The sequence below is a fragment of the Pogona vitticeps genome, chromosome 15, assembly GCF_051106095.1.
Source record: "Pogona vitticeps strain Pit_001003342236 chromosome 15, PviZW2.1, whole genome shotgun sequence".
NCBI classification, from domain to species: Eukaryota; Metazoa; Chordata; class Lepidosauria; order Squamata; family Agamidae; genus Pogona; species Pogona vitticeps.
The window spans coordinates 5,931,080-5,946,472 of NC_135797.1; the positions used below are offsets into that span (position 1 = coordinate 5,931,080).

The window sequence follows — 15,393 nt, forward strand, 5'->3', positions numbered from 1 at the left end:
CACATCAGAGGTTACAAAGCCGAGCCGGACGCAAACACCCAGCCGCGATCCTTTCTCTATCCATCTCAGCAATCTTCTCGGCATTTTGCTGGGCGGCTGCCCCCCCCCGTCCCTCCCCACCGACTCGCCTCCCGGCTCTGTCAGACACATGGAATTAATTTCTGGAAATTTTAATCCTTTCACCCACAGAAGTGAGGCTGAGGCAGCCGCTCGCTTCCAGCTTGACAGGCTCTGACCTAATTTGCACAAGAGGGAAAGGTGGCGGTGGTGTTTGGGGAGTGTGTGTGTGTGTGTGTGTGTGTGTGTGTAAAACACATTAAAAGAGCGGCACATTTCGCCGCTGGTGCACAGCAGAGAGTGTGAAAATGTGGGGGGGAGCGAGAGGCGGGTGGGCTGCAATCTAACACGGATCTGAAAGCGCGTGTGCAAGAAGACTTGTGGTGGGAGCGTGTGCATGTGCGAGGAGACAGCAAAGCGAGAATTAAGGGGAAGTGGCAGACGTGAATAAGTGTAAGGGAAAAATGCAAGGTGCGTGTAGGTGCGTGAACACAACACGTGTGTCCATGCGTGAGCTAGCGCATCTTCCAGAAGAACCCGGGGGGGGGGGTAAACGGGGACGGATTCTTTCAGAGCTGCTGCTGCAGAATCTACCCGCATAAAAAATGTACATTAAAAATATATAAACCCCAAGCTTTCCGGCACTATTACCTTTACTTTTAATTGGCCCATTCTCGTGCATTTTTTAGCAGCCGCCACATGGAGAGTTTTTTTTTAAAAGCAGCTTTCTTTGTCTAATTTTTCCTTCTCGCCAACCCGAGAAAAGCTGCGCCTCTTTATTATCTATGGGGCAAAGTGGAGGAAGTGGCAAACTTTGACCCGAGCCTTTCTGAGGTACCGTCTTTTTCACACCATAAGACGCACTTCCCCCCCCACAAAACAGGGGGGTGGAAAGTCTATGCGTCTTATGGAGCGAAGAAAACAGATTATATTTTCCTGTTTTCTTCTCCTAAAAAATTGGTGCGTCTTATGGAAAGGTGCGTCTTATGGAGCGAAAAATATGGGTAAATACAGCAGAGGGGGTTTTTTTTGTGTGTGTGTGGGGGGTCTGCCTGTGACCCACCGGGATGAGACCCTAGCGATAAGCTTCTATGAAGGAACGGGATGGGATCCTATCTCCCTGTTCTCTAGATTCCCGATCCATCCTTTTGCCCTAGCTGCATTGTTTGTTTTTTAAAATATTTGTATTTAAGGAAAGAAGCAGATGGCAGCAAGGGAAAGCGAGGCTTGGCGTGACTGCTCGGGAGAAGCCCTGAAGTTGCTCCTCTTAATGAGATGAGCGATGCATGCCTGCGCATGTGTCTGTTGTCTGGGTGGACCGCCGAGATGCAAGGTTGCCAGCTTTTCATTTCTGCTTCTGCTCCTGTGCCCTTTAGCGACCTTTTGCTACCGGGGGGGGGGGGGATATTACGCCAAGAATATTTTTCTTGTCAGTTCCGCTCGGCGCCAAGAAAAGCTTCGCTTTTCGCATTTTAATTTTGCTGAGCTGGTGTGAACATTCAGGAGCAGTGAAAGAAAGAAAGAGAGAAAGAGAGAGAGAACTGATGATGCCTGCAGAAAATAATTTTATATATTACTATATTCAGTGGCAGCTGGCGCCTGCTGAGGCAAGAGAAGCAGAAATACTGGATTTGAAGTCAATTTCATCTAGTTTGCTACCTGACCTCTAGCTTTTGCAAGGTCTAAGTCAGGCTGGCAAAAATCTGTCGTTTGGAATTGGTATTAGGGTGAGGCCGGTTGGTGCCCCGTTTCCCAAACAGTAGGGCCGGCTCTGATGATGCTTACTTACTCCAAAGACAACTGAAGGACTGATTGCTTTGTTATTGCCCGTGTCTCTGGAACGGGGGCCCTTTCTTTCTCATCCCCAGAAAATACATCGAGATTAAAATTATTGACGACGAAGAGTACGAGAAAAACAAGAATTTCCACTTGGAGTTGGGTCCACCAGAGCTTCTGGACACGGGACCCCACCATGGTAAGTACAGCGCATCGCTAAGGAAGGGGTGGAGAAAAGCTTGGAAATACCTAATTACAAGTAACAGTTGCCTAGAATTAGTTCCTTTCCAGGTAAGGGAGAATGTAATAAGTAGTTACAAAGTTACTATGGCCAGAATCCTATTAGCGATCACTGAAAGTTTGTGTAATGTGCCATGGCTAATTGTGGCAAACTAACTAGAGGCCGGGGCTATCAAGGCGTGCCTCGACCCCTTGCCAATTAGCCGCAATGAGCTGTGGAAAGTTACACAGACTTTCCATGGATAGCAACAGGATTCCAACTAACGAAAGTAATGTAACTCGTAGTTACCAGCTTTCTTTTAAGTGTTACAAGTAATGATTCTCAGTTGCTTTTTATATCGATATCTGTGTGTGTTTATGTACGTGTGTGCATGTAGATAGATAGATAGATAGATAGATAGATAGATAGATAGATAGATAGATAGATAGATAGATAGATAGATAGATAGATAGATAGATAGATAGATAGATAGATAGATGATAGATAGATAGATAGATATTGTTTGTGTGTATTCTATCCATCCATCCATCCATCCACATACACACATGTACATAAATACACAGAGAATATATATCGAAAGCAACTGAGAATCATTACTTGTAACACTTAAAAGAAAGCTAGTAACTACGAGTTACATTACTGTCATTATATACCGTATTTTTCGCACCATAAGACACAATTTTTTTCCCACAAAACAGGGGGGGTGGAAAGTCTGTGCGTCTTATGGAGCGAAGAAAACAGATTATATTTTCCTGTTTTTTTCTCTTAAAAAGTTGGTGCGTCTTATGGAAAGGTGTGTCTTATGGAGTGAAAAATACGGTATATATATATATATATATATATATATATATATATATATATATATATATATATATAAATGGAGAGAGAAAGAGGAGGTTATAGGGGGGTAATCTTTTCCTGCTTGGGTTTGGACTTTTTCCTGTGCTTTTTGAACAACCGTATGGCGGTGCAGGAATTAAACAGGCTTTGCCTGCTTAGCGAGAGGACATGTGTGAGAGAAAACTTCAGCTATTGAATTTGTGGGAACCCCAAACAGAGCTGAAAAGCTATAGAATCGGAGGAGGAAAAAAGGAAGAACTGAGGGCCGAATCTCTTATCATTCAGGAATCAAAGGGCGTTGAGGAGCAGAGGGCGGCATTTGGAGAAACAGACGCTGGAAAGATCAGAGGCCAGGAAAGCGGCCCTGTGGGACAACAACTCCCATCTTCCCCCACCTTGTGGGGGCAGAATGCTGGGAGTTGTAGTCCATAGACGGCAGAGTCTTCTTCGCTACCAGGATTCAAAGAGGACAGGCAGGGGTGTGTGGGGAGAGGCAGCGGGTGCCAATTCTGGGTCTCTTTTGCCCCCTAGGCGATTCCAACGAAAACCGGCTGCTTGAGGGGGGTGAAGACGAGGCGATTGCCAAGATGGGGTGCCCCAGCCTGGGAGAGCACCCCAAACTTGAAGTCGTTATTGAGGAATCTTATGAGTTCAAGGTAATTGGACCCTTTCTTTCTCTCCCTAGAAATCCCCTGACGGCTCTTGAATTCACAATTTCCCTTAAAAAAAACATCCAGGGTCCGTTCTCACACCCAGGCTCTTGCTGTTGAGCCCCCTGCCAGGACCCTCCCTTAATTTCTCTCCTTCTTAGGGTTGATATTGTTCCTTTATTAGTTATTACACTGTGCCTCAAGGCAGGGCTTAGGGCTTCCCTCCTTTCTCCTCACAACAACCTTCCGAGGTCGGCCAGAACAGAGCTTGGGTGCGATATGTTGAAAATTAATTCCTTGCTTGGCTCTTCTAAGCAACGGTACGAGGAAGGAATTACGGTTGATATCAACCGGGTAATCGTAGAAAAATCTGAATAATTTTTTCATCGTTTTATTGCTTTTTTTAACACTGCGAAGAAATATGTCGCAAATAGGTTTGCTGATGCCTTAAATCGTGCATCAATTTTACCGTGGCGGCTGGAACGCTGACCAAAAAATGTGATTGAATGGCAACGAATTAATTTTTGCGAACAGCATCAATGCCATTGGCTTTAACATTGACATTCTGGGCTGTCCGAAGTAGTTCAGGAGCTTCAAGGGAGTCACATATAACCTGACACTGATTCTCAAGTTAAAAAAAAAAAAAAGGCCCAGTCTGTGGGCACTTCTCTGGATATGGATTTTCTCCCTTCCATTTTAGCTCGTGTGCATTCCCTGGAAATCTACGTGCCTCGGTTCCTCTTGTCCTGGCCTGTTAGATGATAGAAATGGAGACCTCTCTCTCCTGTTCATTGACAACTTCTCGTGTATTTCACAATAGCTGCCCTGTTTTCCCTTAATGGATTTTATGTTCTTTGAGGCATATATATTCCAGCCCTTTCTCACAAAATTTGGCTCCCTGCTCCGCCACCAAGTTGGTTATTGTCTTTTTCAGCCACACACGATTCACCCTGTACCAAACTATCGCTTAAAAGATGGCTCCTTATTTAGAGGGGGACAAATGCTCTCATGTCGGTTATAATATTTGAGCTGGATGCACCTCCGATCCTATTTCACTCTTATTATTCTGAAAACACGCCGCCAGGCTCCGTGGCCGACGGCCCCTCTCCATCTCTCTCTCTTTCACGTGGCACCTTACCGTCTGGGGCCCCTTGCCGTCGTGACATTGGCGAGGCAAAGTGGCCGGGAGGGGAGGGCATCGGGACAAGATTTCCTTACGCCATCAAAGCAGACGCGGGCGACTCTGAAGCCACCGGTAGGGAGAGGTGTCAGGGAGTCCGCCCCGAGGTTTAGTCCGAACTCAAAAGGCGGGTCTGCGCATCGATTTGGAGCGCTGGCAAAAATGGAAAGGGGAGAGAAAAGAAAGGAGGAGGGGAGAGACGGCGAAGATATGTTGGCATTTGAAAAGCCTAACGGGTTTATTTCACGGATCAAAAGCCAGGGCTGAAGATAGGATTCAGCATGTTGGAGAGCTGCTGTAAAGTTCAAGCTTAAACCCTGAGTGGATTCGTGACACTGACGTCCTCGAATCTAGGCCACAGGGAGGAGGTGGGTGAAACAGGAGATGGTGAAAGGGGGTAGCAAGATTGGGGGTGACAGGCATTTCCCGCCCTCCATTGGGGCCCCCATCACTTCCACCCTCACCCCTCTCCTCCTGCTTCCCTACCCTTCTTCCAGAGCACCGTAGACAAACTGATCAAGAAGACGAACTTGGCCCTCGTTGTGGGGAGCAGCAGTTGGAGGGAACAATTCGTTAGCGCCGTCACCGTCAGCGCCGGTAAGGAAGAAAAGGGCAGACGTTGGGAATGGAGTGGGATCTCGTCAACTTCTAAACACGGGGTGGGGAGGATTCAGAAATCCTGGCTGGACCCATTGAAGGCCACATCACGATCCTCCGATATTTGGCTTTTATAAATGTTCAATCAGAAAAAAGCCCTCTCACATTCTTTCATAGTTATGGGGGAAAACTTTGCCAACTTTTTGCCTGCTCCTGGGCCGTTCTACAAGAGGCTGGACCGGGTGGGTGGGTGGTGGGGTTGATGCTGTGGTTTCAGTCCCAGAAAGTCAGGAAAGGAGTATTCAGCGCGTGGCAGGGTGATCATTTTGTGTCAACACAACAGCCCTTCTGTGTAGGCACTGTTCAATGGGAAGCATTTCTTCACAGAAAGGTTGAATTAGGTCCTTCTTAGGGATCCCGTGTTGCATTGCCCTTCTTTTAAAAGGGGATTTCATCTAATTTTTAACTTAGGAATTTAAAAATATATACATTAAAAATATAAATAAATCCGCACCTCCGACCCTGCAGGTGATGACGAGGACGACGATTCCGGCGAGGAGCGCCTCCCTTCCTGCTTCGACTACATCATGCACTTCCTGACGGTGTTCTGGAAAGTTCTCTTCGCCTTCGTGCCGCCCACCGAGTACTGGTGCGGCTGGGCGTGCTTCTTCGTCTCCATCTCCCTCATCGGCGTCCTCACCGCCCTGACGGGGGACCTGGCCGCCCACTTCGGCTGCACCATCGGCCTCAAGGACTCAGTGACGGCGGTGGTTTTCGTGGCCCTTGGCACCTCGGTGCCCGGTCAGTGAGGGAAGGGTCAGGGTGGGGAAGCTGGGCTGAGTATTATGGGGTGGCGGGCTCAACTGCCAATCCAGCTGCAAGCGGTCTCTTGGCAGGGGAAACTGAAGGGTCAGCCCCCGTTTCCGGATCAAGTTGAGTTTTCACGCCATGAGAAATTGTCTGCTTAATTTCTCAAGTTGCAGTTCGAGATACGCGAGCGGGACTAGGATGAGACGCCAAGAGATGCAGAGAAAACAAAGACGGGGATGGCCTTGAACATAATTTCACCCTGGAATCACAGAATGCTAAGATTATAGAAATGGGATCCCCAGAGGTCATCTACTCCAACCCCACATGATGTGGAAAAACTAGATGGAGTGTCCCTGACAGATAGCCCAGGTGGAGGATCTTTCTCTCTCTCCAGATGTTCTGGACGACAGCCACCGTTCCTACCCATGGGCCACACAGACTGGGGCTGATGGGAATTGTTATGCCAAAACATCTCAAGCACCATTATTCCCTCACCCCAGTTTAACCAGTAAATCTTGAGGTGCTTCATAGCCATGCTCTTGTGGGAGAGTTGTTTTGCTTGAGACATATGGCTTAACTCCAGTTGTTCATCCCAAATAGAACAGACTTGCTGAATCCACGGGATTTATGTGGGGAGCAACTCCTAGCTGAGACTAGCAATTGGATTTAGACTATAGGGCTGAGTGTTGGCATTATATACCTTTGTACACAGAAGCATGCATCCTATATATGTTTGCAAATAAACACGGAGCAGCAGCGATATAGGGCATAATAACCAATTAAGTGGTGCCTCGTTAGACGATGATAATCCGTTCCACTGAAATCACTGTTTAGCGAAATAATCGTCTAGCAAAAAGCATTTCCCCATTGGAATGCAGTGAAATCTGTTTAATGTGTTCCAATGGGGAAGAATCATCGTTGTCTAGCGAAGATCGGCCTTAGGAAAGCCACTTTGCGAACCGCCGATCAGCTGTTTAAATTGCTGCCGTGCGAAGCTTAGGTCCCGAAAACACCCGTTTTGCGAGCGCGGAGGGAGCTGTCAAAATCGTCGTCTAGCGAAAATCGGTTTGCGAAGCAGGGACCAAACATTGTCCAGCGAAATTCCCCCATAGGAATCACTGTTTTACGAATCACTATAGCAATCACAAAAAGTCAGTGTCTAGCGAGGCACCACTGTCATAGGATCTACCAAACCCCATAGGATTGTGAAGAGGGAAAGGGCTGGGGACAGCTATTTTACTTGAAGGTCAACAGGTCACAAGTAATCAGAAACAGATCTTTTGTAAAGCTAATGGGTCTTAACTGCTAATGGGTCCTAAAGTTAATTTTTCTTGCTCTGCAATAATAAAAAGGATAGCTTATATGAAACATTGTTCCCAGAAAAAATCTCTCCCCCTGTCTTTATTAACTACTGCATGAGGATTGTAGTTAAGCTCTGAAGAAATAAATCCAAGGGGGGCAGCAAATGAAGTAATTCTCCTTGCTAATCAAAGTGTCGCGGCACTTTGATGCTTTTAAGCCCTGGCTCTACGGCACCCTAATTAATAAACCTTTTCTTTGATTGTTTTGCTCCTGTGGATCATACCAAAATGCTCATCTTCCAAAATCTCTCAGCAGGCTGCTTTGGGGTAGCTTAAAAGTACCGCATTTTTCGCACCATAAGACACACTTTTCCCCCACAAAACAGGGGGATGGAAAGTCTGTGCGTCTTATGGAACGAAGAAAACATTATATTTTCCTGTTTTCTTCTCCTAAAAATTGGTGCGTCTTATGGAAAGGTGCGTCTTATGGAGCGAAAAATACGGTAATCAATGAATGATTGTCCCTAGCGTCTGATAAATAAGAGATAGACTGCTCCTTGATGTGGCAGTTCTATTTTTAAAGCTCACCTGTAGTGGCTTGAAATCCTGGTGCACAACTTTATGGCATGTAAGGCTGATGACAGAGCTTTTTTGGGGGGGGATTAAACAATTCTCTCACCCCCGCCCCGATGAAGGTCCTGAGGTTCCTTTGGGATCCTTTGACTCACCAGGAAACGGCTGGCAGATTTGTGTAAATCCTTAAGACTATCCTATAAAATTTAAAGTTAAAGGAAGCCAGATTTTGGCTGAATATCAGGAAAAAACGTCCGAACTGTTAGAGCAGGACGACAGGGGAACGAGTGACCTGCGGAGTTGGCGAGGCATTCAAGAAAAACTTAGATAATCACCTGGCAGATACGCTTTGATGGTATTCCTGCATTGAGCAGGGGGTTGGACTTGATGGCCTCGTAGGCCCCTTCCAACGTCACTATTCTATGATTCTACGAAATATTGAACAAGCCTTTAAAAATATAATAATACGTTCTCTTTTGTATTTCCGTTTCTGATTCTTAAATCGGTAAAATCATCCTGTTGTGGCAATTTTGGGTAATTACAGGCCTCACCTGTACTATCCCGCACCTCTCAATGGTACCCCACCGATGAAAGAGATGCCACAGAAACCTCAGGACGATTGGAGGAAGAACTTGAAAAATTGCTATGGTTGATGATATCATCAGCCTTACATGATGCTAGTTACACAGCTGGATTTTAGCCCGTGATGGCTCAAATTCTCCATGCGTTTGCTCGGTCCTGCAATTGAACGGACACAGATTGTAAGCCTGAAATCACTCACCTAGCAGTAAACTGCATTGAAGTCAGCAGAACATCTTTCTGATTACCTGTGCATATTCTACCGATGTTGCTAGGGGCTTTTTTTTTTTAAAGGGTCGCTTAAGACTATAAAAGATCCTATAAAATACTGGATAAGACTTCAAAACACAATAACACATTTTAGATTCTCTTTTGTGTTTCGGTTTATGATGTGCTACAAGGCCACGGGGGATAATTTAATCAGAAATAAACGGAGGTGGTGGGGGAGGCAGAGATGAAAAATCAGGGATGAAACAGAGGTTTCTGACTCTGTGGCAGGCTACCCAACGTGGTCTCAAGGTTAGAATAGGACTCAAAAGGCATGGGTTCAATTCCCCTCTCAGCTATGGAAACTCAGAGGTGGCAATGTTAAACCATTCCTCAAACATCTCATGTACCTTGAAAGTCCTATAAATTGGGAGTGAAATTGGGAGCATAACAATATTCATGTGCTGTCAATTCTGACCGATGATGACCCTTTCTAGGGCTTTCCAGGTAGAGAATAGAAGTGTTTTACCCTCTCCTTCCACTAGGGGGTGCCCTGGGACTGTGCAGCTTGCCCAAGGCCACCCAGGCTGGCTCTTTTTCCAGAAGTCCCAGTGGGGGGAATCGAACTCCCAACCTCTGGCTCTGCAGGCAAATACCTAGGCCACTGAGCTATCCAGCCAGCTTGATGGTACATCACAGGACCTTTTAAAAAGTGGTTTAAAGGTGGCTCCCCACTCCTGGAGGCTGTGGTTCCCCCAGGGCTTCATTTTTGTACACCCTTAGTGCAGAACAAAATTAGACTCTGGATGCTTCACCCCACAGGTTCTAAAAATAATAATTATGCTTCGCCACATCAGTTTGGACATGGCTGTCCTCCCAGGGTTTTCTAGGTAACAAGCACTCGGATATGCTTCCCACTCTGGGAGCGCCAGGCAGTTTGCCCCACATATCATGGGTGGCAGGGCATATAAACCCCCCACCCATACTCTGGCAATTTTGAGCCATGCCCCCTTCCGGGAGGCATGAGGGAGATTCGAACCCCCCACCCTGTGCTCCATTCTACTGACCTATTCCATCTCTACGTATGTTCTAACTAGGGATATATTCCCCCCGACATGTACATATGTGCATGCGCATCAATTTGGGGGCTCTAGCAAATCCAAAATCTGCTTTTTAAAGGGTGCATCAAGGTGCATAGGTGTGTCACCGGGGTGTATGCATTAATGATATGGATAAACAAACAGAAAATTTAACTTCTTGAAGATGCAGCAGAGGAAGTCGGAGGGGGTGGCAGCAAGCAAGCAGGCAGGGTGTTGTGTGTGTGTGTGTGTGTGTGAAATAGAGGCGTCTGCCTTTAACAAACTGTCTGGAGAACAGGATTAGAAATGAGAAAAAGCTGGCTGGTGGAGAAAGGGTGATAAGAGTAAATCTCATATTGAGCCAGCCAGCGGGAGAAACTGCTACCGCCCCCAGAAAAGTACTTATATGCCCAAATAAATTATTACAGGCCGGTTTTGTTGAGGACAAAGGATTCTGGAGAGGACTGGAAGGTACGAATGTGCCACAAAAAGATACAAGCTCTCGCTCTCTCCATTTTTTAAAAGACAGTGTTTTTTTTAAGCTAGCAAAAGAAAACGCCTAAGACATGATGTGTAAGAAAGCTGCTCTTTCCTTGAAACAGTTTGTCTGGTTGCACAGCTGGGAAAGCCTGAAGCAGCAGCTTGTGTAACCTTGCGATTTTCAAACAACCGAATGCTAAACCTTGTCTGCCCATTTCTTGTGAATCCACCACCCCGTGCTTTTTCCCCCCTTTGGGCTTGGACACAAACGCCTGGTCGCACACCTACCTTAGTTCTGAGCTGAGACAGTCTCGAGGTGCTGAAGTAACTCCTCGGTGAGCTTGTCCAAGAAACAGCCTTGTGCTGTTTGGATTTCCAGGGGAATAAGAGCGCTCTGCTAGACCTCAGCTGCTAGACCTCAGCTGCTTTTCAGCGCAGAGCCATGAAAGTAGAGGTGACTCTCTCTCTCTCTCTCTCTTTCTCTCTCTCTTCCAGCTGGGCCTCATTCTGAGACTACTTAAGGGAGGCAGAAGAAAGCCCCATAGAGGCCACTTTAAAAAATACTCTTTCAAAGGAAAGTGAGATAGAACCGTAGCAAATTATTTGTGGGATAGGAACCGTTTGTCTTGAAGGATCCAAAATCAGTGGTTATTGTAAATAATTTTGTTTAAATCCTTTGCCTAAATATTTGGTGGGTAGCAATGTTGAAACTGCATGCTTCCTCTTCTTCCAGAATTTGGAAACTGGGGCGAACAGAAAGTGGGAAGTTATATACCTCTCCCCCAATACATGGTTGCAATATTTGGAAACTGACCGCTTGGTTTTGCTTTCTTTGCTAAGAAACGCATTCCTTTGCGCGTCACTTGTTACTTCCAATCATTTCACATTTTCCTAGTGTGACTTTTGAATTGGCACTTCGTTAACTCGTCATTACCCTCCCCATAACTAGTTACAGGGGAGTTTGTGAGTTGTAACTTGTTCCTTCCAAACTTGAGCTGCGAATAACGGCCCGCATGTCATTCATTTCCGTTTGCCACGACGAAGATCCTTGACCCGTTGCAAAATGGTTATAATGCAACACAGGGTAATACCATGTGCGCTCCGGAAGTCATTTTTCGTGTGGTGGTGGTACAACTTAGAAGGCCACGTTGGCTTCTCCTCCAGCGACATTTTTTCTCTCTCCCTCTCTCTTTTCCACGCAGATACCTTTGCCAGCAAAGTGGCCGCCATCCAAGACCAGCACGCCGACGCCTCCATCGGCAACGTGACCGGCAGCAACGCCGTCAACGTCTTCCTGGGGATCGGGGTGGCCTGGACCATCGCAGCCGGCTACTGGGCCAGCCGGGGGGAGCCATTCCGGGTCGAGCCGGGCACCTTGGCCTTCTCCGTCACCCTGTTTACCATCTTTGCCTTCCTCAGCGTCGCCGTGCTCTTGTACCGACGCCGGCCCCCCATCGGCGGAGAACTGGGGGGTCCCCGAACCCCAAAAGCCCTGGCCACCCTCCTCTTCGTCAGCCTCTGGCTGATCTACATTCTCCTGGCGGCTCTGGAGGCGTACTGCCATATTAAAGGCTTCTAAGGGACAGATCGCGATGGAGTCGGTGGTGGTGCTCGGAGCCTTGACTTCATGCCACTTTGGGAGACTGACCTCCGGGTCACCTGAAAGGAGATATACTTTGTCCCATGTTGGGAATCCCGGCCTCTTCCCTGACCTCCACAGGGGCACGTCCACCTTCTGCTCTCCTTCGGAGAAAACTGTGCCCGGCAGCGACCGACCGCCGAGCCCCGGCGAAGGCGGCGCTCGACACGGAGTCGTCCTCCGTGGCCCGAGGGCCCGACTCAGGCCCACGGTTACGTGTCCGTTCCACGAGGGACCGGCGAGAGGGACCGTCCCCTCTATTGGGAGCAGCACCGTGGATCTCGATCCAGCGGGAGGGTTTCCCGCCTCCATTTAGAGAAACACAACTCCTACGGTGACCCACGCTAGCCGGGGAGAGAACTGGTGTGGGGAGAAACCCCCCCATCATCCCACAACTCTAGGCGTGTTAGGGGAGGTGCAATAGAACCTTTAAAGCCAGGCTAATGGGCTGATCTGGGTGAAGCCTCCACGTAGAGGAGGAAAATAAACAGGCCCTCCCATTCTCGCCACCCATACAAGGGTTTGAGGGGAGGGTGGGTCTAATTCATCATCTTATACAACCACCCACCAGGCCTGGTACCTCAGATCCTGCCCTCCTGAAGCCGGGACACCTGAACCGTGTTCATTGTGGACTAGCGGCATGTCTAGGCTTGTCAGCACCAAGGCAAAAGTGATGAACAATGGCCAGGAGAGCTAGCCAGCCAAATCCTGTTGGGGTGGGGAGGGCAAAGACTCCTGGTCTCCCCCCCACCCCGTTTATTCCGTTCCAAGCACACTCAATTCTCTCCCTTAACCCGACCCCCCCCAGAACAGCACAAAATCTCAAACAGCAAAAAATAATAATAAAATAGAGAATAGCTGCTAGTCTTTGCATCACCTCTCCGCTCGACCGCCCCCCCCTCGTCTCCCCAAATTCAACACTTTCCCTGTCTCTCTGTACGGCTCCTTTTTTTTCCAGTACAGGAACCCAGATGTCAAATTTCATTGGTATGGTTTTGCTCACAAGAACCACCACAACTTAACGTTATTTTTTTTTAAAGGGAAGTAGCCTTTGGAAACCTCTGACACTGACTGACTGGTCTGCCCTCTTCCCTGTCCCTTAATGTGGACTCCCTTTCCATGTGCCATAGTCACTGTGCACAGCGCTTCCTTACCTTCCAAACCCCTCCAGGGGGGAGGATATTAGTACATCCCATTCCCCCCCCTCCAAGTTCGCATGGCGGCTCCTGTCCTCTCGATCGGTCCAGTCCGGTGCGTCTTTCGAGTCACTTTTCTGTGTTTACGGTTGCCTGTTGTCTTCCGCCCCTGCCTGCCGCCTGGGAGCCCAAACGTGTAGCCCTTCCTCCTTCTCCCTTTGCCTGCAATACGTGGGGTTTGTTTTGTGCCGTGCGTGTATGTTCGTTTGTGTTTCTTTTTCTAAAAGTTATTTAAAACTTGCTGGAGACAGTTGTACTCTTTATTTATTGGGGACGGGCTGTCATATTTAGTTGAAAGACGCCAGAATCTCAATATATTGTGTGGGGTGGGGGGGTGTCAGGACAAATGAGCTGGCTGGGTAGCTCGGTGGTTTACGTCTCTGGCTAAATTCCCAGCTGTGCCTCTTATTAAAAGAGCCAGCCTGGGTGGCCTTGGGCCAGCTGCACAGTCCCAGGGCGCCCCTAGAGGAAGGGAAGGGTAAAGCACCTGTGTATGCTCAACTTAGGTTCATCCTAAATCAGAACTTGATTTGAGAGCACGTGATCATCATTATTATGAGGAAATACATGTGGTGTAGTCCAAATCCAACTGCTAATATAAGTTAGAGGAAACCCATTGAATTAATTCGGACTCGAGAGTTACCCGTATTTTTCCATGTATAAGACGCCCCCCCACTTTTCTAATCCAAAATTAAGAAATCTAAGTGGGGCTTAGCAAGCGTAGCGGGAAAGGGATCAAAGTGCTGCAGGATCGCTTTGATCCCTGCTTTCCCCTCCACTTGTTTTTGTTCTCTCCTCGGCTTACTTCCGTGTATAAGACGACCCTCAATTTTTAGTCTAAAGATTTTAGAGAAAAGTATAATCTTATACGCAGAAAAATACAGTACATAAACGGCACAGATTCAGTGGCTGAAATCCTGTGCTGTAAAGCAAAAGGTGTAACTTTTGGAGTCAAATGACTATAAGAAATCGCCCTACCACTCAATATGCAACAGATAGGGGAAATTCTTAATTTGAGGCATTTTGCCGCCAAAAGGGGTGCCATCGACATCACTGTGCAACATAATCCCAGCCAATAGGTCTACTTTAGCTGGAGCTACCCAGTCATTCTAGGTTATTGCCTCCGTCTCTGTTACTTGGCTTACTGGTACAGGGATTTAAAACCAGGAAGCTCTCGCTCAAAATCAAAATATCTGGTGAGGTGCTCTCAAACAAAAACTCAGTGGTTTAGGTCCCTGGCTGTGGAGCCAGAGGTTGGGAGTTCGATTCCCCCACTGGGCCTCTTGGATAGGAGCTGGACTGGATGATCCAGAGGGTCCCTTCCAGTTCTGCAGATCTAGGATCATTATTATTATTACGTAAGGAGCGAAACTATTCAAAATAAAAACAATCCAGCATGTACAAAGGAAGAGAGAAGTGAAGAAGCTAAGATGGAATGTTTCAACAGCTGAACAACCCTGGCATAAGGGACCTTGAACGCCTTTTTATTATTTTTGTACCTTCTAAGCTTGTATTTGGTGAGTTTGTTATTTGTGCCTGTGGCTCGACCTTAACGCCCTACGTCTCTTCTGCCCCCCGAGAATGGTGAACCTGATGGTGATGGCTATTTCTGAGACCAAAAAGAAACTTTGGGCCGTCGTCCCCCCCGATGTGTGTGGACTACAACACCCATCACCACTGGAGCCATGCTGTCTGTGGATGATGGGAGTCACAACCCAATATTGAGAAAGACGGGGGGGGCGTTAAAAGCAAAGGTGTTCTGCTTCTGGCTGGAATACAGATGTAATGGGCTAAGAACAGAGAGAGAGAGATTGTGGAACATCGAGCTGAATCAAGACAGTACGGCCTAGTGGTTCCCTTATATATGTATAAAAAAGAGTTTTTTATTTTTCCTAGCTGGCCAAGACGGGTAGTTTTCTGCTAACGCGGCTTCAAGGGCAGGAGGCAAAGAGAGCTTCTGTTACGAAACTGGTCCTCCTTCTCAAGACGAGAACATCCAAAAGGGGGTCAGGACACAATTTCTGGCCGCGGCCGTACGAGGGCCCCCTCGAGACCCCCCCCCAGGCTCTCCAAAACGAGAACACAACACACTCCTAACTCTTCCCGGTTCTCCGCCTTTGCTTTTTCAGAAGCAGTTTAGCCTTGTCCCTCGGCCTCCACGCCGGGAAAAAGCTTCGTTTCCTGCCTT

General features: G+C 47.6%; 1 protein-coding gene across 1 annotated transcript in view; it reads left to right on the top strand.

The window, feature by feature from the left end:
• The window catches only part of LOC110083339 (sodium/calcium exchanger 1), a 32,199-nt gene extending 20,117 nt beyond the window's left edge, over positions 1-12,082 (top strand). Inside the window, exons 3-7 of the mRNA XM_020801725.3 lie at positions 1,926-2,032; positions 3,446-3,570; positions 5,242-5,341; positions 5,870-6,142; positions 11,573-12,082. Coding sequence (XP_020657384.3) covers positions 1,926-2,032; positions 3,446-3,570; positions 5,242-5,341; positions 5,870-6,142; positions 11,573-11,949 — 982 coding nt within the window. The 3' untranslated portion in view covers positions 11,950-12,082. The remainder of the gene's footprint in view (positions 1-1,925; positions 2,033-3,445; positions 3,571-5,241; positions 5,342-5,869; positions 6,143-11,572) is intronic.
• Positions 12,083-15,393: the final 3,311 nt, after the last annotated feature.